This window comes from Malus domestica, chromosome 01 (assembly GCF_042453785.1).
Source record: "Malus domestica chromosome 01, GDT2T_hap1".
NCBI lineage: Eukaryota > Viridiplantae > Streptophyta > Magnoliopsida > Rosales > Rosaceae > Malus > Malus domestica.
In genome coordinates this window covers 29,874,036-29,899,520 of record NC_091661.1, presented here as the reverse complement: position 1 = coordinate 29,899,520, position 25,485 = coordinate 29,874,036, and the positions used below count along the sequence as shown (strand labels likewise).

The window sequence follows — 25,485 nt, the reverse complement described above, 5'->3', positions numbered from 1 at the left end:
TTCAGCAAAGAAGACTAAGTAGCCAACGACATTCATGGTACTCAGCAGGGGAGCTCAACCCAGCATTCCAGCAGGCAGAAGGCATGCATGCCCAACATTCCAGCAGCCCATGAGACCCGCAATCTCTTTATTTCTCTCAATCGCCAGCCTGGCCCGAGTCAGGTCCAAGAGCCCAAAGGACATGAGCTATGCGGCTCGCCTAACATTGTGCCCTAGCGCCACAATCCTCGACCCCAGCTGCACAAGCTGCCCTTGGCTCAGGCCAAGCCAAGCTACCCAAGCAGTGGTCCCTGCCACGACATCTCCTCAGCTCATGCCGAGCCAGCTCCTGGCCCCTGCCAGCCGACATGCCACACCACCCCGACGGCTACCTCGCAATAGCACTATCCAAGAATAAGGCAAGAAAAATTAAATTTTTCTTACATTGGTGCGGCACGAAGAAGACGAAGAAAGCAACGAAAGACGGTCATTTGCACGGGCAAGATGTAGAAGATTGCTAGAGGAGGGGGAACAAATATCCTCTAAGCTATCTCTCTCTTGTAGGGTAGAATAAATCGCTCTCCAAAGTTGATTTAATAACCCACTTAAGGTGGACTTAAATAGGTTTTGAGAGAAATTTATTTCCCTTTCCTAGAAGGATCTAATTTCCTATTAAAGAGAGAATCTACATCAAAATAGGAAGCAGTCCTAAGTTTCCTAAAGCAAGAAAATCTCTACACCTGCCGCCCTTTTCTGCGAGCAGCCCAACAGGTGTGGGGGCATTTGTGGAGCCAAAAATATTCACAAGGCGACACATGGGTTTTTTGGACAAAAAGGACAAAAATACCCTCGAGGCATACCGGGTCTCCTACACGCGAGCAGTGGAGAATCATCCATCAACCAAGTCAGAAGTACCCAAAATGGGTAACAATTCAAAACCTATTTCATATATGTTTTTACCTCATTTTTTCCTTATTCAACTAGCCAATTAAACCCATAACCATCAAAACATTCCTTTATGTTTAAATTAGCCAATTAATCATAATAAATTGGCTAATTAAACCTAAATTAAACCTAAAAACCCTAGCCACCTCCTAACTCTATAAATAGGCACCTATTCTCACCAAAAAATCAATTCCAACACTTTGGCAAAAATCCCAAAATTCTCTAAACACTCTTTCTCTCTAAATTCTAACTTTAGCATCGGAGGTTATTCGGCCAAAGCCCCCCCCATTCATCGTGGGCGCGTGAGGCTCTTGGCCTTAACCTAAGGTATTAATTGTTTTGTAGGTGCAAAATTGTCCAAGATCAAGGAGGAAGAAATTTGCATCCACAACCACGTCATGCGTGACCGCGTGCGGCAGCACAAAGTGCCCCGGCGGGTGGCGCCTCAGCCCCTCCAAGATGACGGCTTTCAGATACGGCAGCCTGTGCAGGACCTCCTCCTGCACCTCCTCCTCCGTTTCTCCCATCACCCCTTTAATCTCCGTAAACAGCTTCTCCTGAACTTGCGGTGGAAGTCGTGTCGGTGCCAGCGTTCAGAAACTCTGAGCAGAGGCTGAGCGTTTCTCCCTCCGAAAGCTTCCGCTTTTCGTTGCCGTCGGGAAGTTCGAGGTCCAGCAGCGTATCAGTATACGACAACACAAATTCATCGTCTTTGTCGTCGGTTTTGCTGCCCTGTTTTGTCGTGCTCGAATCAGAGGGACGAGCACTTCTCGTCGTTCCTCGAGGATTTTGAAGAATTGCCGCCACCGATTTTTGAAGATAATCTTCGTCAATTTCGGCTTGAAATTGAGGATATTGAACCGCCCGGAACTCATAAGTAGTTGGCGATGCACACGCTCAATTTCTTTGATTTGCTCTTCGTTCAATTTGTCGCCGAAGCACATCAGAACCAGGAGGCAGAACATGGCATATTGGAAGTGGTCGACCACCCTGACGACGGCGACGCCGCCTTCGGAGTGGGATTGAGACTCGGTTTTGAGGCGGTTGACGAGGATATCGAGAACCCATTTACGGGCGTTGCCGTAGGATTTGATGCGGGAAAGGTGAAGGATTTCGGAGGTGAGGTTGCGGCGGAGGAGGCGCCAAGTGGGGCCGTAGATGGCGGAGCTGATGTTGTGCTGGTTGCTGGTGACGTACTTGTTGGTGGCCAAGGCCGGGGGGCGGTCGGCGAACACGGCGCCGTTCTGGATTAAGGCCTGGTGGGCGAGGGAGCGGTCGGCGATGAAGACGGCGGGGCGGGAGCCGAGGCGGAGGGAGATGATGGGCCCGTATTTGGCCTTGAGTTTGCAGATGGTAGGCTCGAGCTCCGAGAAGGATTTGAGGAGGAATAAGAAGCCGCCGATGACGGGGAAGACGCGGGGCCCAGGAGGGAGCTTGGGTTTGGAGATGGAAGTGGGTAGGAATAGGGAAAGAAGGGGTTTGAGGAGGAAGGAGACGCAGAAGGCGATGAGGATCAGGAACCAGGTTTCCATGGTCCGTCAGCAATCGGACAAAGGGCAAATGCGTCTGCTTAATAAATTGTTATTTTCCATATTATACAAAGAGATGGATAAAGCTCCTTTGCTGACGAACGTTGACGTTGACGTGGAGATCAACTCTTGCCTCAAGCAAAATATCCCAAACCAATCACGCAGCATTGTATCGATGAGAAGCTAAAATAGTAAAATGCATTGTAATTTACGTGCCATGTTTGCCGCATTATTCCGGCTCACTTGTATATTGTCCCGTAAACAAGTTAAAATGTTTAACTGTGATTCGTTTGTGATGTTTTGTTTTAGTACGTATGTAATGTCTTGGTACTATTTGAATTTAACACGTTCGTCTCTAACTCATCAAACATGATTTGTTTCCTTGAATATGATTTACTTGAACTGCCAATTTGTTTCGAAGATTTCCATCATGCATGAACAGAATTGACAACTTCAACTGAAAATAAGTCCTACATTTAAATTAAACTTTAGTGTGTTTCATGAAATCACTATAAATTAACATCGCGACTAAATGACTGTTCATCCGAAGGCGTTTGATATTATGTATCTCTACTCAAAGCAAATAAAATTGTGAGTAGAGATACTCCCGAATCTTGTAATAATCCTTGCATAAGGGGCCTTTGATCACAATTTGTTGGGTGCCGGAACCACCACCCTACAAAAAAAGACAAAAAATGTAAATACGCTAGTCAGATTTTCCATCTGCAAAAATGCAACTGTTGTACCAAAAACTTGGGTGCTAATACTATTAGCATATCTGTATCTGACGAACCTTATGGCTTGCATCCCCAACTTTGCGTAATGTCACATATTCACCGCATCTCAGCGCCCCACCAACAAATTCAACCTGTCAAGGAAATCAGATCAAGATCGTTGTAAATACAGTAGTTAATATCGTTTGTTAATTGAATATATTCGGGATTTGGTTGAATTTTTGAAATGTGAACTACGAAAGGCTTGATCCGGTTACAGGGTACGTAGGCAGTCTAACAGTGTTAGATGCGGCCTTAAATAATCGAGAATTTCACTTTAATTGAGAATTATTCTTATTTTGAGAACTTTGATCAATTGAAAGAAAATGGAAATATCTTGAGATTATAATTGTGTGGTTGATAAAATAATAATGTTTATGAATCATATTGGAAATGAAGAAATTTTTATAAAGTATAATAAATAAATTTTAGTACATAAATTTGGTAAGGTAACTATACGTTTTGATTTTTAATTAATATTGATGGTTTTGTATGTGAATGAGTTATTTAAATAAAGATTTGTGATTTAAAATTTGCTAAATAAAGTGGAGTTTAGTTTGGGCCTATCAATATTAATAATATTATTTCTGGAATTAAAGAATTAATTCGGGACGGGGCGTTACAAGTGTGCAAAATTTGAACTACATGGTGCTCACTGCTCATTTTGTGGATGATGAATGGAATATGCATAAAAGGATTCTAAACTTTTGTTTGATTTCAAGTCATGAAGGCAAAGAAATAGAGAAGATGATTGAGCAATGTTTGGTTGAGTGGGAGATTGAAAAGGTAATGTGTATCTCAGTTGACAATGCATCGGCTAATAAGGTGGCAATTGAGTATGTTGTTCGAAAAATGCAGAAATAGCCTAATAGTAAAATTATTATGAATGACAAGTTTATGCATGTGAGGTGCTTAGCTCATATTATCAACTTGGTTGAAAAGATTAGATACAAGTGTGGATGTTTTTAGAAATGTCGTGCGGTTTGTGACATCAAGTCCCCGAAGGTTTAGTTATTTCAAGAAATGTGTGGAGAATGAGAAGTTGGATATTAGGGGTCTAGTTGTTATGGATGTGCCTATTAGGTGGAATAGCACATACATAATGCTAGAATATTGCTTGAAGTTTAAAAAAGCATTTGAAAGGATGTCCGAAGATGATGAAGCCAATATATACTCCACCTATTTCAGGAAAAATGTGCTTAATGATGAAGGAGAAGAAGTGGCGAGTAAAAGGAAGGTTGGACCACCTAAGGAGGAAGATTGGAATGGTGTAGAAATGTTTGTGGAATTTTTGAAGGTCTTCTATCTTATAACCTTGAAAGTTAGTGCAAGTAAGTATCCCACATCTAATACAACTATTCATGATGTCATTGATGTGGAAAATGAGATTGAAAAACTTTTTTTGCCTGAATATATGCAAACTGGAGGAAGTGTAAAATCAAGGTAGCAAATACAGCTCACTCAAATCACTCACTAAATATTAAAATTATAAAATCTGTCTTGAATCACACTTGGTAAACTAAAATTCCAAATTTTCGAAATTGCATAATCAATGAAGAGCATATACATTTAGGGGTGGGTTCGGTTTAAATCGGTTCGGTTTTTTGCCAAAACCGAAACCAAACCGAAATTTCGGTTCAGTTCGGTTCGGTTCATTTTTTTTTCGGTTTTTTTCGGTTCGGTTTTTTTTCGGTTCGGTTTCGGTTTTTTGTTTTTTTTTTTCAAAAAATGAAAAACATTGAAATTTTAAATTTTAACATATCTAACACAATCATAACATAAGCATTCTAACTAGAATCAAAGACAATGAAAATAAACATTTAAAATTGAACTAAAATCATCAATCAAGTCTTCCAAAGTCCAAACTAACAACCTCACAAAAATCGTACAAATGACTTAGAAAAGTTAAATTGTATGATGTTGTTCAAAGATCAAGGTTGTTTGCTTGTAATTGCATGTTGACAACTTGATTAGTAAAAATAATGCGTGGGTAGATTTATTTAGTGTGTGTTAGATTCTTTTCCATCACAAATTACCCAAGTAATCTACCCGAAATAAATGTTTATGGATTCTGTTACATGTTATATGAGAGTAGATTTGGAAAAGAAAGCTATGGCAGAAGTAGGCAGTGCTATGGAGATGGATGTAAGTACTTCTGGAGGAGGTTTGGTTCCAGAACCTTATATGGGAGATAAATAATATGTTAGGGTTTAGAGTTTTTATAGGCCTTTTTTAAATATTTTGAGCTTAAAGTTTGGCAACACATTGGGTTTAGCACATTTTAACTTACAAATTGGGTTTAGAAAATAATACCCAAAACAAATAATTAAATAAAAAATTAATTTAATTAATTCGGTTCGGTTCGGTTTAGTTCGGTTTCTAGAGCACTAAAACCAAACCGAACCAAAAGAATTCGATTCGGTTCGGTTTTTTCAATTCGGTTCGGTTTTTTCGGTTTCGGTGCGGTTTGATTTTTGATTTTCGGTTTTTTGAACCCACCCCTCTATACATTGATGGATTTAGCGGTTGAACGTACATCGAAAAATTAGTACAGAATTCTCCCACGTATTAAATTCTAGGGATTACGTGGGCTTGCAATGGATTCTTCATCACCACAGTAAACTCCGTCTTCTCTGACAGGTCAACGTCATCTCCCTCCACAGCCCTCCACTGAAACTTCCAAACCAAATTCGCCACAAAGTACTCCAGGTGAAGCACCGCCAATCCCGATGCAGGACAGATCCTCCTCCCTGCCCCAAACGGCATCATCTTAATCTCCCTGCTCCCCGTCAAATCGAACCCTTCTTCTCCTCCGCCGCTGCCCAAGAACCTCTCCGGCTTGAACGCCATGGGATCTTCCCACACTTGCGGGTCCCACCCTATATCCGCCACCATGAAATTAACGGTCCCGTTCTTGGGCACAACGTGTCCGCCCAAAACCACGTCATGCGTCACAGCGTGCGGCAGCACAAAGTGCCCCGGCGGGTGGCGCCTCAGCCCCTCCAAGATCACGGCTTTCAGATACGGCAGCTTGTGCAGGACCTCCTCCCGCACCTCCTCCTCCGTTTCTCCCATCACCCCTTTAATCTCCGCAAACAGCTTCTCCTGAACTTGCGGGTACTTCACTACGTTGGCCATGATCCACTGCAGCGCGGTGGAAGTCGTGTCGGTGCCGCCGTTCAGAAACTCTGAGCAGAGGCTGACCATTTCTCCCTCCGAAAGCTTCCGCTTTTCGTTGCCGTCGGGAAGTTCGAGGTCCAGCAGCGTATCAGTATACGACAACACAAATTCATCGTCTTTGTCGTCGGTTTTGCTGCCCTGCTTTGCCCTGTTTTGTCGTGCTCGAATCAGAGGGACGAGCACTTCTCGTCGTTCCTCGAGGATTTTGAAGAATTGCCGCCACCGATTTTTGAAGATAATCTTCGTCAATTTCGGCTTGAAATTGAGGATATTGAACCGCCTGGAACTCAAAAGTAGTTGGCGATGCACATGCTCGATTTCTTTGATTTGCTCTTCGTTCAATTTGTCGCCGAAGCACATCAAGACCAGGAGGCAGAACATGGCGTATTGGAAGTGGTCGACCACCCTGACGACGGCGCCGCCTTCGGAGTGGGATTGAGACTCGGTTTTGAGGCGGTTGACGAGGATATCGAGAACCCATTTGCGGGCGTTTCCGTAGGATTTGATGCGGGAAGGGTGAAGGATTTCGGAGGTGAGGTTGCGGCGGAGGAGGCGCCAAGTGGGGCCGTAGATGGCGGAGCTGATGTTGTGCTGGTTGCTGGTGACGTACTTGTTGGTGGCCAAGGCCAGGGGGCGGTCGGCAAACACGGCGCCGTTCTGGATTAAGGCCTGGTGGGCGAGGGAGCGGTCGGCGATGAAGACGGAGGGGCGGGAGCCGAGGCGGAGGGAGATGATGGGCCCGTATTTGGCCTTGAGTTTGCGGATGATAGGCTCGAGCTCCAAGAAGGATTCGAGGAGGAATAAGAAGCCGCCGATGACGGGGAAGACGCGGGGCCCGGGAGGGAGCTTGGGTTTGGAGATGGAAGTGGGTAGGAATAGGGAAAGAAGGGGTTTGAGGAGGAAGGAGACGCAGAAGGCGATGAAGATCAGGAACCAGGTTTCCATGGTCAACCGTCAGCAATCGGACAAAGGGCAAATGCGTCTGCTTAAGAAATTGTTATTTTCCATATTATATAAAGAGATGGATAAAGCTCCTTTGCTCGAACGTTGACACCTGGAAATCAACTCTTGCCTTATGCAAAATATCTCAAACCAATCAAGCAGCCTAAAATAGTAAAAATGCATTGTAATTTACTTGCCATGTTTGCCGCATTATTCCGACTCACTTGCATATTGTCACATAAAAAAATTATAATGTTTAACTGTGATTCGTTTGTGATGTTTTGTTTGAGTACTAATGTAATGTCTTGGTACTAATTGAAGTTAACACGTTCGTCTCTAACTCATCAAACATGATTTGTTTCCTTGAATATGATTTACTTGAACTGTCAATTTATTTCAAATATTTTCATCATGCATGAACAGAATTGACAATTTCAACGGAAAATACGTCCTACATTTAAATTAAACTTTAGTGTGGTTCAGGAAATCACTAGAAATTAAAAATGACAGTTCATCCGAAGGCGTTTGATATTATGTATCTCTACTTAAAGCAAATAAAATTGTGAGTAGAGATACTCCCGAATCTTGTAATAATCCTCGCATAAGGGGCCTTCGATCACAATTTGTTGGGTTCCGGAACCACCACCCTACAAAAAAGATAAAAAATATAAATACGCTAGTCAGACTTTCCATCTGCAAAAATGCAACTGTTGTACCAAAAACTTGGGTGCTAATACTATTAGCATATCTGTATCTGACGAACCTTATGGCTTGCATCCCCAACTTTGCGTAATGTCACATATTCACCGCATCGCAGCGCCCCACCAGCAAATTCAACCTGTCAAGGAAATCAGATCAAGATCGTTGTAAATACAATAGTTCCATAGAGCTTCACCTTTTCTCTGGGCTTCAAAACATGAAGTTGAGAACGTGAGATTATTTCACAGAACGAATTTTGGTGACGGACCATAGTCCAAGAAATTAAGCAATGAACGGAAACGGTACCTGAACACCCTTGTCGGAAAGAAATTGCTTGAAATTAGCCATTTTTAAGTCACCAACAAGGACATATTCATGCGGTGGAGGCGGGGTTGAGAGGGGTTGTAAAGATAGCATTTCATTTTCTGTCTTTCCTGCCCCAGAATCAACCCAAGCTATTTCGTAATCTCCGAGCTGTGTTTGAAATTACATCAAGATGGTGAGGAGGATATGATTATGATACAGACAACATAAGGTGAAACTTGATGCTCTCATGCTTACCTTTTTAAAGAGCACGTTACTCATTAACTTCTCAGACAGTTGCACCTGCATTTCAAATAATGCAAAATTAATCAAATAAGGTAAAATCTTGATGCTCTCATGCAGGTGCAACTCTCTTGGGTTCGAGACTTGGGAGCAGCCTCTCCATAAATGGGGGTAAGGCTAGCCGGCATTCACCTCTTCCAGACCTTGCGTAAAGCGGGAGCCTTGTGCACTGGGTACGACCTAAGATTTTACCTTATAAGCACATAAGTCAGAAGTGACATCAATTGTTTCTTCAATTTGGGGAGCATAAACATGCGGGCAAACATGTTTCAAGCAGTGTTGCTTCAAATGTTCCGTGGCCTCAGCTGTTCCGTGAACCAAAACCTCCAGGAAAAATAAAAACGCATACCATACCATAAGGTTAATTTTATGTTTAAGTGAAAAAAAACACTTCTGGACAATCAAATGATTATTCAAAAGACAGTTATAAAATAGTCTCGGGCCAACCTGAAAGACACAGCCGGCGACTGCATTTCAGGAGCTGATTATATATAGATTGAATTAGTAAACTTACAAGCTTTAGAGGAGCCATATGGGAAAGAATTGATTTGATGGATCTCGCATCGGACCGGCCCTCAAAGTCCATATAAATCAATGAACACTTCACTTGAACCTGAATTAGAGAAGAAACCAGAATAGAACATAGTTTAAGTTGATATCAAGATTGATAAAACTATAAACTAATTTACCAGACTTCTACTTACCGTCAATTCAGTCGATACAACTTTTGAAGGCCTCATGTCGAGTATCAAACTAGCAGAGCCTTCGTCAAGTTTTCCATCCACATCACCACCAACCTGAGGCAGATGAAATGTTAATATAATGAAGGATAATGGCATGTACAAATCTCTGTAAAAAAAATAACTGACAACAATTTGACATAGTGGACATTCTCAGAAAAAGAAGAAAAAAATTGATGGCACGCAATATAGCTAACATGCCCGGGAGAATCATGGAGGAGATCCCACTACTAGTCTTATATACACATCAAGAATCTGGCAATGATGGGAAATGCTAAACAATATTCCTCATCCAACTTTTAACTTTTAATAAGGATGGTTTTCAGAGGACCTCATGTCAACCTTCCAACATCACCTAAGACATGAGACCATTCTTATCCATGTTTTATCCCCACAAACCGAGTCAGAATGTAAATAACTCAGACTTAAAAGAACAATAATCTAAATAGAAAGAAACCAAAGAATATGATGATTCACAATAAAAACTTGCAGGCATAGTTCCATGGTCCATGTCTTCATCTTTTATGACATAATCATCTGGATTTATAACTTCACCAAAGTCATCCCACTCAGAATTATTCTCATAGAAGGGGAACATGGGGGCAACACTGGTTGAAGGAGGAGTAAATCCATCTATTAACATGTCACGGTATCCACCACCATGTGGACCTACTGCTGCAACAAATAATCACAAAAGCTTCTCAGAAGAAAGAACTTGCACGGAAAGCTTCAAATTACAAAGGTCAAAAGAATGAGTAAATGCTTTGACGCTCATTCCAAATAGAATATGTCCATTTAAAGAAAGTTTCTCAGATGCTTACAAGCATCGTTCAAAAGATTGGCAGAAAACAGAAATTGTTTTCAAACCTACCATCCGGCAAAGGATGTGTATTGCTAGCATCAATGATCATTGGATCACTCGTGTTGACATCAGCCCCATGAAAAGCTTTTGATTCCTCCTCTTTTATCAAACTAGCCTTTAGAGCTCCTTCCTTTCCGATTCTGTTCTGCTCTTCTTCATAAGCAATTAGTTCATCCCCAACCAAAGGGACCCTTTTGGATATGGTAACCTTAACAGCTTTTGGAGACGGATCTGCCTGAAGCATGCGAGCTAAACTTCCAAACTACATAAACAGCTTAAGGTATCAACATATGGTGCCTATTAATGCAAAAAAAAGAAACAAAGAATCTAGAATGCTAATCATAACATTTAACGCCTGAAAATGATGGTTATGTCCATATAGGATACCTGGGCTCGTTCTGTAAAAAGCACAAGATTCTTGGCATCATTTGCCCATTCAACAAATATATCATGAGAGAAACCAGCTTCTAAACTGGCCATGGATGCTAAAACAACCTGTATTGGAAGAATGTGTCAAAGTCATTCAAATGGGTAGGCAAACTAGAGATAAAATACTAATGTATATATGGTAAACCTTGGGACCATCAGGAGCATTGTCAAGTTCACTCTTGTTAACTAAAAGTCTGATTCGCCTGCAAATGTTCGCAAACATACATAGTAAATCGTTCAGAAACAACAATATTCCACTTAGTGAATCAAAATTTCAAACAGTCAAGAGTGAACATATATAGAAAAGACCACTTACTTCAAATTAAAAACATTCTCACGTGTCTTCTCAAAGGACTTTGCTATAGCATCACTCATCCACTCAAGGAAACTTTTTACGTAATCGATTGTGCTTGATGCAACGTATGTTAGGAAGAAGATGGGATAGTTCAAATTTTCCTCTGTCCAACACTGCAATTGATGGGAAGAACCAAAATTAATAAATGCATCATACATGACAAGAGAAAACTGTTCTGTTGTTGTAACAAGGATAGAAAACAGCACTCATCTCCCCTACCGATTCCAATATCTGGACAAGTTCCATAACCCGCCCGGCAGTATCAACAGGTAACAGCACATTCCCATCAGATCGCAGAGTCTTCTTTATAGTATCTGAATAATATCCAGAAACTAACAGTCAAAGAATAAAAGAACCTCATATAGATAGTTGTTTGTTCCATACATGTTCTGCAACAGGAAAAACAAAAATAATGAAGAGAAGCAAACACTTCAATTCCTGGTTCATAAGAGTAGTTAAGAGACCTGTAAATTCCTTGTCCTTTTGGCGTCTATAAGGCTGATTGTTCAAAGCATTGTAGGCATCTGTTATCAGAACAGCTGGGCGTACGAAGGCTGATTGATTAATTCCATTCAAATGCCCGATGAAAATCACAGCAGTAAGCAGTTCAAAATCATCAATCTCTATTCCAAAACATCATGTACACATACAATTAACCAAATTTCCACTGGCAGTTAAAAAAAAAGAGCGAAAATTACTTCTCTTTTCGATGGTTGAAGTCCAAGGCATATATAACATCCTCCCCATCCTTTGTTATCTTCCAGACGGTACCACCCAAGAGATGTCCAGACACATGGGGAGAAATCACAATGCCCTCTCCTTTGCCTACAAACTATATACGACAGCGGATTCTCGTTATATACGCCGCACAGCGGCGTCACCTCAACTGAAGTTCCCATTCGAATTTTTCTTCAGAGAGTTTCCCTCTCTTCAAATCTCTGCAACTGCGGCGACTGAAATGTTTGCTGTTCGACGGCACCGTTTCAGGTTGCCTTACAAGTCGTTTCTAACTTTTTTTTTTTTTTTTTTTTTTTTTTGTCTATTACTTTTTTTTTGGGGGGGGCCTTAAGTTGGGAGGGTATGATATCCAGTTCCTAAACAGTGTATCGATATGCAAATGTATAGTAATATCGATGGACATATCAATATTACTTGTATCCAACGAAAATTATGGAAATTTGTAATGGAGTGAGTATTCTTCATATTTAGATTTAGTCGAGACTCGAAATTAGAGATAATTTTCTCAAGAAAAAAAATTTATAAGTTCAAAATCTATAATGGCTTCTGACAAAATCTATGTATTGTATCAATAAATATCATTCTATGATTTTTTAAGTTCAAAATCCATAATGACTTCTGCCGATATAGGGTGAAGTTTGCCTTTCACTCACTTTCCATATCGCTTCTTGATTTTTTTAATATTTCGACAAAAATATCAACAATTTCTTTGATAGTTTTAACACTGCCCTTGAATCACAATAGAAGCATTTTAAAAATCTGGATAAAAGGTGCAGTGATATGCATGTCCTCTTAACGACATGTTTTTAGTTTGGCCGTTTCTGGTTCTGTTGAAGTGTGCTTTTCTCTCTCTCTGTTGTTCTGTTTGAGCTGTTTTCACATGTTTCTCCCATTCACACATCTGCTCGATCAGCTTTACCAAGAAAACATATGATCTCTTTATTTCTAAGAAGATTTCTGTAACAAGGTATGACAAGATTGACGCATACATTTCGTTCATTAGCCAGTCGAAGGAATTGGATCGGAAATGTTTCAAGCATCAGGTTTCGGAAAATAAACATCGATCGCTAATTCCCTATATCAGTTCTTTTTCAAGTTGGAACAGAGGACTGTCAATTCCAAGGAATGTACAACTTTCATTTTGCTCTGCAAGCAAGCACTGAGCTAGTAAGCGGCCGCACAGACAAGCGGCTCATACTTCAATCTGGTGAGCTTTATCGTTCATGTTTGGCAAGGGTCCGTCCCATAGCTCCGCTAGTTCCTTCCTTATCCAAGAAATGAAAACAATTGGTCCCAGCGTCGAAGGCACCTGCATTCACCAATAAAGCGGGAATATTCAAAGAGATGGTCGAGACTCAAGCCGTGCAATCAAATCTTATATGAACTCTGACGACCAAAACTACCCCAAAGAAGCTAATGGAAGCTCTCAGTCATATCCAAATGCAAATTTGATATGATTTTGTCAAAAAAAACACCTCTAATTTTGCCGAGCACCATAGCTTAGTGCTAAACGTACCATTTATTGAATAAACCAGACTATTAAAGCGGAAAGATCCATCGACTCTCATGGGAGAATAGCAATAATACAAATCAACTTGAAAACCAACAAAAGGACTTACCAGATAAAGAAGCGCAGGTTGAGGAGAGTTTGTCAAGATGCCAGCTGCTAAAGCCGTAACCAGCCCAATGGCATATCCAGGAAGGGCATACCAAATATATTTGTGCCCCTTCGAGGAATGCATATCTAACAGATTTACCGTATCCTTGCTCCTTCGATGATCAAAACATAGGACTAATGCCAGCAGCATGGAAGGAATTGCCTGCAATATAACATTAACAAAAAAATATTCAAATTGCTTGAGGCAAGAGTAACTACTCCGAATAGAATATGCATGATGATCATGTCGCAATAATACACTTAAAAAAAAACAGAATCTTAAGGGCTTGCAATTATGAGAAACTTAGTCTGAACCAACTAATTTGTAGACATACAAAATGAACGGAAAACAACAATGAAGGCCCAGACAAATCAAGTAATTAACCACTAATTTAATGACCCAATAGAATATAATCAACATAACTGGAACATTAAAAAAGTACTAACTCTAGATTTAGGGACTAACCCACAATGCTTTTAACATATGTAACCTTATTCTTAGTCTGGCACGGTAAACTCTAATTAAAACCATGAATGCAGCACGATATTGATTGTTGCAATAAAAGAGAAACACCATCATTAGTTATAATATGTTACAGTAGTTACATTGTTGAAAGAAGGATGTCATACCATGTCACCGAGACCAAGCATCATGAAGTCTCTGGCCCCTCCAGGAATCTCTCCACCCAATAAGTTCCTAGGAAAGACAATCTTCACAGGCAATTCCAACTTCTTCGTTACCATTTGCAGCCCAGGAAGACTCAAACTATTTGCAACAGTATGAACTGGGTTTGAGGCTTGTTGTGTTGCCACTGATACCATGACATTTGCCCCAAAAAATCTCTCAGAGAAGAAAACCCAGAATATGTCATATACAAATAGGCAGACAAGGAGCATTGCACAAATTTTGATGTTTGGAAGACGAACATGACTCACAAAGGCAATACATATGGAAATGCCCAACAAATTGTTCAATACCCAGTGCCCAGAAACAAGCCAAGCAGCAACTGTACCAATGCATAACAGCAATAACAGGGCTTGGATTCGCGTAAATGACTTGGAACAACACCTTGACACATATGGATCCGCAAGACCAAATTGTGACTTCAAATAGGCTGCATAAGGAGATAGGAAGAAAAACAGGGAGGAAACGGAGGCAACGGCTGTGAATACAGTGAGGAGTTGTGAGACGGAAGTGAACAAGTAGAACATCAAAAGCAAGCTTACAGAGCTCATCACCGGGATCATGAGTGCTTGGGACCTATCTAACGTAATTGATGTTTCGGATAAATCATGGTTTTTCTCCATTTCTTTCCCATAATTTAGAGCCCGAAATGCAGATCCAAAAGTCACGCCTACTGCCGTTACAACTAGAGTAAAAGGTGCAGGCTCCAGCAAATAAAAAAGCTTCCAGAGAGGCTCCATAACTAATCAACCACGCAATTTATTCCAATTCTTATCTCGAACTTGATTTCAACGCATATAAAGTAACACAAAAGGTCACAGCATATGGAACCAAAGTTGCAACGTTTCTCCGTCTGACACTTGAGCAGAGAAACCCCTGCAACCTGCCAAACATTAAGGAGAAATATGTTAAAGAATTTATCGCCAACTTTTAAAGTAATGGAATCCTAATTCAAAATCATATCCAGCACACCATATTTATATCAATGGGAGAAGGAAAAGATTTTTGACAAGGCGATATTCTATACTACTCTAACCTACAACGAGGGAATTCGAACTTGGATGCCAGAGGCGGGGCTAACCCACTTCTGCAAAAGATTTAAAAATCTCAGAAACTTGGTTTTGCATCTCTTTCTTACAAAATCCCAACTCAGCGATACTTTGCACACACAATTGGGACCCTAATCCAATCTCACACAAAAAGCATCAATCTTTAACAATAATCTTTCCAATCTCACACAAAAGTATCAATCTTTAACATTTTCTTTTCCATTTCCCCCAATTTTCCCAGCCACCAAACAAAGGGTGAGACTCAAAATGTCAAATTTTCATTTCCTTTCCTACATTTTCCCATCAACCAAACAACCCCTTATCAAAACCCAAAGTAAAAACACAAGCATGAGTAAATTTAGGAAACCAAGTACCAAATTTTGGTATTCGTAGCAATTTTACATCCAATCATATCTAAAGATCTGAGAAAATTAAGCCAATTGGAATGAGAAATTGGAGTTCATCAAAGTGATTGTTGAGAGGACTAACCTTGGACTTTTGCGTTCCTCTCTGGTTTAAAGCAAAGCGAGCCTCTTTTCTCGGAGCTCTACACTTGGTAAGAAGCGTTTTCTAGTTTTCATTTTCACCCCACAAATTTTCCTATTTTATGAACTGATCCCCAATTGGCGATGACAATATGGGTGGTATTCTTGATCTTATCTTATATAGGGGCCTTAATGTAATTATATCTTTTTAGTATTTTCCAATTTTCTTTACATAATCTTTGGGTTGGGTTGGTTGGGGTACAACGGGGATTGCTGGATTGGCATATTGGGCCTAGTTTTGGTCTTTTGGATTCATTCATAGGTTACGACGTGTTCAATATAAGATTTGTAAAAAAATAGTGTTATCCACGTAATCATTTTACTTATGATACTGCCTTTTTAATTTTTTGTTGTTTGATCAAATGAATTGAAAACAAAATAATTGGAAAAAAATAACAAGAGTGTGTTAGAGGCAAGGTTCTAAAAGACGCTAGGCGCTAATCGAGCGGCGAACTGGGGCCTAGCACCTAGGTGGCTAGGCAAGGCTTAAGTAGGCACCTAGGTGAATTAGGTAGATTTAAGTAAATCTATTATATTTCATGTAAATAAGTGTCTTTTTTTACTTAAAATATATGTAATTTCATCATAAACTACAAAATAAAATAACATATATATTATGAAGTATTGGAACATAATGAAAACATGAGAAACAAGCATATAATGTGTTCATTTTAAGTATTCAACAAGTCTCTTACAATTTATTGAGAAAAATAAAATGCAAAATGAAAGTTATCTATTTTCTGTCTAAATGAGTCACAACGTAGGCGGATGCCCAAGCGGGTCTGAGCAGGCTAAGCAGATGCCTAAGCGGTCTGGGCTGGCGCCTCAGCATGTCTAGGCGTCATTTCTTAATTTTCAAACGTCTAGGCATTAATCGGCGCGGTGGCCAGCCGCCTAGCTACTTAGGTAGCGCTAGGCGGATATTTTTAGAACAATGGTTATAGGTAAAAATGAGTGTGTAAATAGCATTATCTTTCAAAAGTTGCTTACTCCGACAAAAAATAATAGTTGTTTATTTTATTTTAAAAAATTGTTCATTAATATTTTTATCGGATTTAAAAGATGTTTACATTTAATCATCTTATTATTTTTTATTATTTGCGACGAGTTTTATAGGGGAGCGAGATCAAACAAAAATCTTAGATGTGTCATGAGTAAATTTTCTTAATCATCTAGACCATAAACTCCCTGTAACGAAGTTTAGAAAAAATGAAGAAATAAGCTTCGTATAGTAACTTATGGCTGTAGAAGAAAAATATACATTTCATACAATAGCTAGACTTTTTTTTTCTTGGTGTACAACATCAACTATATTTCAATCTTTTCAGATAATTTTTTTTTTTCAAATAGAAGAAGGATCAGTTGGTGGCTTTGTTACAGTAGCCCACTTTTTCGGATGCCGAGAAAACTCACAGAGGCGTTTCAGCCTCCCATTGGGCATCATCTTATGATCGACTACCATTAGGAATCGAATCAAGACGTGTTGTGTGGAGTACGGACCTGTAATTCGTCATTAACCACTAAACCACCCAGTTGTAGTTAATATTTTGTAGATAATTGAATTCAAGGATTAATGTTAGTGTCAATATGTCACATCCTAATCGAAAGCAATTAAACAACATTAAGGAAAAATAAATGCAAAGATGGAGAATGTTAGTTGCAAACCACATGTGAAGTCATCATTATCATTATTTCTAATAATTGAGGCTTGATAGATGATGGATCATCATCTTAGAATCTTAGATCTAATTATTCATTAGTTTGTTCCAAAATTTACCCATTTAACCTAATTTCTTATTTCACAAGAAAACACCATGATCAACGATTTTGCTCATATCGATTTTATGTGATCACCAAAACTTGTTTTATCTTGTCAATAACAATAAGGATAAAGATTTAGATTTTGAACCATCGACAAATGAAAAAAAAAGAAGTCATTGTATAAATAAAGACATGGTGGGTAATAATCATCACCATATAATCACCAAATCTTCTCTTCTCTCTCTGTAACACCAGCTTCCGTCTCTATAATCCAAGCTCAAGATTTCTGCCAATAAAATGGGAACGTAGTCTTACTAAATCAAATATCATTGTATGCAAACCATGAAGAACGAGACTCGAACTACAATACAAACCCAAAACACAATTTTCTAATCAGAGAATTGCTAAGAAGACTCTCTCAAAGTGAAACTTTTCATGAACTATATGTTACCTTATGTTTTTTACATAATGTTTTATAATGTCGACACAAGAATTATGCCAAAAAAATGAAACGCAAAAAATATCTCAATTTTTGAGAGAATCTCATTAACATTCCTCGTCTAATCAACTTAAACACAGATTCTGGCATGCAAACTTGAAAACACTTGTCACGGACAAATTGGCCCCCAAAATTCAAAGTGGTTAATCACCCTAACTTACTTCTAACCAATCCAAGATTAAAGACTCCATTTAAAACCAACCCACATTCTCACCGTTCTTAACCAATCCAAACCACTCATCACGGGTTCATCATCCACCGTCAAAATCATAATGCATTTAGTCAGTAGGGCCATCACACAAACAAGTCGGGCGGGTGGGCTCCACAAACACAATCCAACTTGGGAATTATGACCGTAACGTACCACCAAGCAGCCTCTCCATCGGCTTATAAAACCCACCACCTTCAGGTCCTCCACGGCTCCACCATTAACACGAAAAGCACCTTCATCTTCGTCACCAGAGTAGTCAATATATACAGTAAGTTTCACGTTTGGCTATGAAAAATCAATGTTAGTGAAGAGAGAGCGTATAACGGCGACGATGATGCATGTAAATGCAGTCCTGGTTGCCATCACGGTGGCTCTGCTAGCGTGCGCTCGTCAGCGCATTTACTCCGACGAGCGGCGTCTCGCGGTGAACATGACCTTTGTCCGGGATGGTTCCGCTCTCGGAGCTTGTACTAAAAAACTTGTAATTATGTAGTAAAAGAATGATTTAAACATGTTTATTTATTTAGTTTGCTTGGATGGGAGTTTGCCTGCGTATCACCTGCACAGAGGATTCGGGGCCGGAGCAAGAAACTGGCTTTTGCAGTTCGAGGTAACTCTCTTTTTATAATTATATGGGTTCAAAGAAAACTTTTATTAGTGATAATTAAAGTTAATAGCGTATAATTGAGAGTGAAAGTTTAAATTTGGGAAACCAGTACGACATCGTCGGTTGTATTCGTCTTGCGTCTTGTGCACGTTACCATGTAATGTACAACTTACACCACCCGTGGGCGCTTTCAGCCGCACTTTTGTCAGTGGCGTTGTTTCATTGGCTAAAAGCAACGATAGATTTTGTCGGTCGCCGATTCAGAAACAAATCGCAATGATTAGTTAGTGTGGCGATGTCAATTAGTTAAGAGTATTCATTTTTATTTTCGAGTTACGAGTTTAGTCATTCCTCTCGTTATATCAGTTGTATAGGTATTGAGTCGAGTTGTTGTTAGAAAAGGGGTTCGTTGGGGTCTCTACTTTGTGATCAGGGGCGGAGCCACCAAGGGACTAGGGTAGTTCCCGGCCCATCCTGACTTCATCTGAGGTGTGAACCTCATGGAAGAAGATGAAGCAAACGACGTCGTTAAGCTGTTTTGATTTTAAATCTTTTCTACTGTCTAATGAAACGATAAGTTTGGTAGGGAAGTTTTAAAAGAGATGTGCAATTTTAAATGGAAAAAGCAACCTCACTTCTGGTTCGATTCTCTCACCTAACAGTAATATACACCCTATAATTTTCTAAAGCAACTCACCTTCTTTATTTGCAGACATCTTCCCCTTTTCCTTCTTTTTCTACTTCTTTGTATTTTCTTTAGCCTTCCACAACCTACCTCTTACTTGGTTGTCTGGGTTTTTTTACATTTTTTTCTTCTTAGTATTGAATTTAAGAGAATTTTTTCAGTTTTGTAAGAATTACACAAATTACATATGTCAACATGTTATGAATTCAACTTTTTACACACTCATATATATATATATATATATATATATATATATATATATATATATATATATATATATATATATATAGGGAGCTTAAGGGGAGGGATCCCCATTTTTTCAAAAAAAATGGGGACACGCTCCCCACCGTTAGATTGACTTTAATGAAATTGTGTGGTTGAGATTAAAACATAGGCCATAGAATCTCAACCACAGGATTTCATTTAATTCAAATCCAACGGTGGGGAGCGTGTCCCAATTTTTTTGAAAAAATGGGGATCCCTCCCCTTAAGCAATTCCTATATATATATATATATATATATATATATATAAGTGTGTAAAAGGCCCCTCCTCATTCAGAATTATGGCTCCGCCACTGTTTGTGATAATTGTGATCACTTGAGAAACCTTATGAAGCTTGAAGTTTTGCATTGATAATCATAAACCATGATGTTAAATCATAGCCGTTTGATTAATTGGATTAGGGTGGAGGGTGGTACAATGATGTGAAATCATGCTCGGACAGAGCCAACACGCGAAGAGGATCAACACGTTATATGAGCAAGTGGAAGGTCTTTTCTGGAATTCTCAGCAATAATGCATCTCTTAATCCAGGTATACATACACGAAAGTGTTATTCACATATTTATTTTTACCTTTCATATATATATTTTTTAATTTTTTATCATTGATCTTCTTTAATTCATTTAATTTGACGACAAAAAATTGAGAGAAGTTTGTGAGAAATAAAAATGCATGTGTGGATAACACTACCGTATAATATATACATCATCTTCAATTCCTCAATGCATGCTTTAACTAATAGTCATTGATTTAGTTGACAAAAACTTGTGTATGAATGTCGAATCACGTAAGATGTCTTTCTTGAAAGCATTAGAGTTATGTATTTTAGTCTCACTCGACTTCACACTAGTCTTACTCATGTTTAAATTGCTATAATTAGACAATTCTATTCAAATTTTTCTCAACTAAACTTATATTTTGTGGTTTTACTTAATAAGAGAACTGCCATAACCAGACAATCATGCCATAATTTTCTTTTATTTACTCATATCTTGTGGTCCATATTTGGCATCACATTTTTACAAGCTATACTACTATTGCTGCTTTTTCATAATTTGGTCTATATATTTTGGCATACAGCTTAAGAGAGGGGCGAGCCTCTCTGCATTACTTATTTCATAATTTACCACTAATCCCAAATAATATTAACTTTTAGGCAGACAGTTCTAGTAGAGGGGGGACGGGTGGGGGGTTACTGGGTGCAAAGTTCCTTTCTTTTTCGAGAAAGAGTTGGTGCCTCGCACATAACTATTAACGAATAACTAATCTTGCCTAATCCGTCTCTAAAAAAAAAAAAAAAAAATCACTTTTTGCAGACAGTCCATGTATCCTTTGCTTTTCTGTTGTCCCGATCACGTGGAAAAAAATAGAGATGACATCTATTTTCTCAGTGGTAGCTTCTGATCTAGCTGACCATCCTTCCAGCCTCTTTCTAGTTTTGTCATTTCCTCTTGTTGTTGGACTGTTTAAGGCCATGCCAAACATAGTCCATAGTGCACATTGGCCTATGCATGTCCCATGACTATGCAGAACGGCTTACATGGCACAAAAACACCGTCAAGATGAGGCTAATGAAATAAAGACGTTTTGTCTAAACATATTTACAAAACGCCACATCACAGTGTTCCCATGTCATGAATACGAACAATCTCACTTTTCTTACTAGTTTGTATCTCTATGTGAGTGAGCGCGTAAGTTTGATACATATTGATATTATTGGCCTATTATCTTACTTAAGCTTTGGACTAGTCGTCGTGCTCCTGTTTTTAAAAAAATGGGCATTGAGTTTGATCCTTTCTTTTTTTATTGGTTCCCTCTACCTGTTATGCACGTCAGGGAGCGTCTAAGCTTGATGTACATCGCTACATTCTAATTTTGAACCAGATTTTACAACTGGAACCGAGTGAAGCTTAGATATTGTGATGGAGCTTCATTTGCTGGAGATGCAGTTGTTAATAACGGGGTACTTATCTCTAAACAACTATTTCCCTCCCACATTCTTAACTGATCATTTCTTTGCACGTAATGCTCGTGTGAAATGATTGTGACAGACATCGTTGCTCTATTTCAGAGGGCAAAAGATTTGGGAAGCAATCATCCTTGATCTTCTGCCGAAAGGTCTAGGACAAGCGCGTAAGGTAACACTGATCGATCAGAGAAATTCTTCTGGCATTTTTTACACGAACTTAGACACCCGAATTCAGTTACTTTGTCACATTCCATCTGTTTTCTAGGCTCTTTTATCAGGTTGTTCTGCTGGTGGTTTAGCATCATTTTTGCATTGTAACAACTTCACCAAATACTTACCAAGCAACGCCAGTGTAAAATGCTTGAGTGATGCCGGATTCTTTCTCGATGAGTAAGTTCGTTACGTCAATTTTCCAACGCCAAAGTACTTTGCAGTTAATGCATGTATCATTATATCTTCCACTTTCGGCGTCACATTTTTTTGCAAACGAGATATAAGCTTGAACCACACCATAGATCTTGTGACTCTACAGGTAACAAGTTCTAATGCCGAAATAAACCAAAATTTTTTTTTATTCTATATTTTCCATGTTCTTATTATATGGAAGGCAGGGAGTAGAGAAGAATCTGGAGGAGAACGGTACCAAGAATTCCGTTTATCCCGAGCTGGTAAGATTTTCGTAGCATTGATCGTTGAGCTGTTAGCCGATTAATGCATGTTAATCACCTGGTTTTTAACATTTGCTATGTTTTGATGCAGTGTTTCTTTCCACAGTATGCACTGAAATTCATCACAACACCTTTCTTCATATTGAACTCAGCCTATGACGTTTACCAGGTATAAATTTTGAAATAATTAGTAGGCGTGAAACTTAGCTGCAATATGTTTCATACCTCCTTTCTCTCTGCATCTCTCGTCACATGATGCACATAAACAGTCCTTAGCAATTAATGGACCTCGTATTGTCCACAGTTCCATCACATACTGGTTCCGCCTTCAGCTGATCCACGCGGACATTGGAACCGTTGCAAATTGAATCCTGCAGAATGCAATCCTGACCACCTAAATACATTGCAAGGTTCTTCTTCAGTTCTTTCCTTTTTTCCCCCTTCAAGTTGCATCATTTTCCTTAACCAAAGCGCGATCACGGACTCTGCGGTAGCTGAATCATCGCTCTTTTTCTCTTAATCGTCAGAATTCAGGCGTGATATGATTGTCGCGATGGGATTGTTCTACAAATATTCCAGAAGAGGAGGGATTTTCCTCAATTCATGCTTTGCTCATTGCCAAAGCGAGTCTCAAGACACATGGTTTGGTGATGATTCTCCAAGAGTACACAATAAGGTATTAATGTTAATATTTCCACAATTTAAGGAGATTCATGTCATTTCATATGCTACAATTTAAACGAAGGGTAAGGTCGCGTACTCCCGACTCTCGCAAAGCGAGAAACCTTATCGGATTGGGGTCGCCCATGTCATTTCATATGCTAAGAATGCAAGAAGGTTTTGGTAGAGGTTGTGGATTGATGAGGTTTTTTTTTTTTTTTTGCAGACGATTGCAGAAGCAGTAGGTGATTGGTACTTCAGCAGAACAGTAACAAGGGAAATTGATTGCCCATATCCTTGTGACACTACCTGCCATAACCTTATACCTTCGACTCAGGTAGTTAACGTTATCATGATTTTGAGGCATTATTGCAGAGAGATTCTAATATACAACCGGGATATATTTTATATTAGTTTTCTTCATCACATGATCAAAGATATACATACCGTACATTGCATCCGAGATTCTCCCGTACCTTATTTATTTATTTATTAATTCCATTGATCTGACTCGAAAAAACATATATATATATATTGCAGGCCCTTTAAGAAGATTTACAAGCTATTAGCTAGGTCACAAAGGTCTTCAGGGGCTTTTCCCAAAGAAGGAGACAAAGTGATATACATGGCGGAAAGGGATTTTCTCTGGTTCCCTTTTACCAAATTCACCCAATTAATCAATCTGGATCATTGAAATTTGATCAAACGACTACAAACATGAGATCCCTTATAATAACTTTAACCGTTTGATTAAAGGGTCCGAATTAGATGATTCGATGGAAGGGATCCGAAAATGATCCCTTTCCATACATGGCATAGCTTGTTCGAAAACAGGAAAAAGAAAAGCAAATATTCTTTCATATCAATTGGATTCAATTCACCAATAAATTATAAGTTCGTTTATTTTTTGTTTTGTTTTTGTTTTTTGTTAAATGATAGATTTTATTAGATTAGTCATAAACGGAATTTAAAATCACGTCTTCATACAAAAACTCAACATCTTTATATCACTGTCGTAAATGACCACTTGTTTTATTTTGTTTTTGTTCAAATGGATGATTGTGGAGTGCTCATCCTCATTTTTTATTTTCCCTTTTTTTCTGATGAAAAAAATTGCCTTCCAAAGAGCTTGAGGCCCATAGCTCAAATCTGAATCTTCAACATTATCTGACCCGAGATTCTTGTTGGGCTTGAACATTTATCTGGCTCAAATTATACTCTTCTAAAAGCTGGTGGATGACTACTGTTCATTAATAGTGCGTTGTCGGTTTTGTAGATGCAAATTTCTTCTTCCTTCTTTTTGGACAAAATTGCACGTACAAAACAATTAACATCTTAGGGTCAATGCCAAGAGCCTCACGCGCCCACAATGAATGGGGGGGCTTTGGCCGAAGAACCTCCGATGCCAAAGTTAGAATTTAGAGAGAAAAAATGTTTGGAAAGTTTTTTAGAATTTTAGCAAGAGTGTGAACCTAGGTTTTTGGTGAGAATGGGAGCCAATATATAGGGCATGGGCGGTCGTCTTTGGAGGAAGAGTGGCCGGTCCTTTATGCACATTTTGGGTGTTACTTGGTGATTTAATTAGCCATTAATATATTAATTTGGCTAATTAACGTAATAAAAGGAATGTTTTTGGGAGTTTATGGTATAATTTAAAATAATGGCTTAATTGGTTAACTAATCAATGTCACAAAAAAGGAAGGATATGGTGGAAAGATGAAGGAAATGGCCGGTTCCCTTGGGAGAGAGGGTAACCGGTCTTTAGCGTATTTTTTGGGCATAATGGATAGCTTAATTGACAATTAATGGATTAATTAAGTAATAATCTCATTAATTAGCCAATTAGCTTAATTTATGTGGAATATTTTGTAGGTTATAGAATGATAGCTAATTGATTAGCTAAAAGAGGGAAAGTGAGGTAAAAAATATATGGAATATGTTTCGAATTGTTACCTATTTTGGGCATTTTTGATTTGGTTGATGATGATTGCCCGCTACTCGCGCGTAGGAATCCCGTTGTACCTCAAATGTATTTTTGTCCTCTTTTGTCCCGAAATTCACGTGTCATTTTGTGATTATTTTTTGCTCCACAGGTTTTGTCCCTCATTTTATTCATGGTTTTTGGATTTTAGTGGGATTGTACAATGAAGTGATTAATTTGCCCTTGAACTTGTTCTTACTATTCAGTAAACACGCCGTTGAAAATTAAAAGAAAATAGAACAATTGAAGTTTACTCTCACTCTACAAAACCATACGTAAAATTTTCATATCATATGTCTTATCGTTCAATTCTACTCAATTTCAAGGAAATTCCCCCTCTTACAGCTCAAGTCTTTGTTATTTTTGAGCGTTAAACTATTAGCTGTTCATCAAACTCTCTGTTCGTCTGATATGTTTTATGTATGGAAAAATAATAGAAATTTTCGAT

General features: G+C 38.9%; 4 protein-coding genes and 1 pseudogene across 6 annotated transcripts; 1 reads left to right on the top strand and 4 right to left on the bottom strand.

The window, feature by feature from the left end:
- Positions 1-1,458: 1,458 nt before the first annotated feature.
- On the bottom strand, positions 1,459-2,456 carry LOC139191923 (cytochrome P450 89A2-like). The gene is made up of 2 exons (XM_070812970.1): positions 1,820-2,456; positions 1,459-1,763 (listed from the first exon to the last, which is right to left on the bottom strand). The coding sequence occupies exons 1-2, from the start codon at positions 2,454-2,456 to the stop codon at positions 1,459-1,461; spliced, it is 942 nt and encodes a 313-aa protein (XP_070669071.1).
- A 449-nt stretch (positions 2,457-2,905) lies between these two features.
- Positions 2,906-12,092, bottom strand: LOC103437386 (cleavage and polyadenylation specificity factor subunit 2-like). 3 transcript variants are annotated; one of them, XM_070820232.1, is made up of 15 exons: positions 11,738-12,092; positions 11,504-11,593; positions 11,259-11,353; positions 11,001-11,152; positions 10,830-10,887; positions 10,643-10,750; positions 10,265-10,517; positions 9,884-10,068; positions 9,358-9,450; positions 9,168-9,266; positions 8,846-8,977; positions 8,609-8,653; positions 8,354-8,521; positions 3,247-3,321; positions 2,906-3,129 (listed from the first exon to the last, which is right to left on the bottom strand). In XM_070820232.1, the coding sequence occupies exons 1-15, from the start codon at positions 11,784-11,786 to the stop codon at positions 3,028-3,030; spliced, it is 1,704 nt and encodes a 567-aa protein (XP_070676333.1). In that variant the 5' UTR covers positions 11,787-12,092; the 3' UTR covers positions 2,906-3,027. The 3 variants fall into 3 exon arrangements, with proteins under 3 accessions (XP_070676333.1, XP_008374075.1, XP_008374076.1); XM_008375853.4 differs by lacking the exons at positions 2,906-3,129; positions 3,247-3,321 and adding exons at positions 7,686-7,995; positions 8,112-8,186; XM_008375854.4 differs by lacking the exons at positions 2,906-3,129; positions 3,247-3,321 and adding exons at positions 7,686-7,995; positions 8,112-8,186 and having other exon boundaries at positions 9,884-10,065.
- Positions 5,553-7,679, bottom strand: LOC103437387 (cytochrome P450 89A2-like). The gene has a single exon (XM_008375855.4). It carries the CDS (start codon positions 7,349-7,351, stop codon positions 5,795-5,797), a length of 1,557 nt encoding a protein of 518 aa, XP_008374077.1. The 5' UTR covers positions 7,352-7,679; the 3' UTR covers positions 5,553-5,794.
- A 599-nt stretch (positions 12,093-12,691) lies between the features above and the next one.
- On the bottom strand, positions 12,692-15,805 carry LOC103437385 (signal peptide peptidase-like 1). The gene is made up of 4 exons (XM_008375852.4): positions 15,658-15,805; positions 14,065-15,002; positions 13,397-13,597; positions 12,692-13,086 (listed from the first exon to the last, which is right to left on the bottom strand). Exons 2-4 carry the CDS (start codon positions 14,857-14,859, stop codon positions 12,970-12,972), a joined length of 1,113 nt encoding a protein of 370 aa, XP_008374074.1. The 5' UTR covers positions 14,860-15,002; positions 15,658-15,805; the 3' UTR covers positions 12,692-12,969.
- A 2,502-nt stretch (positions 15,806-18,307) lies between these two features.
- LOC103437389 (pectin acetylesterase 9-like) lies at positions 18,308-23,959 on the top strand (annotated as a pseudogene).
- The last annotated feature ends 1,526 nt before the right edge of the window (positions 23,960-25,485 follow it).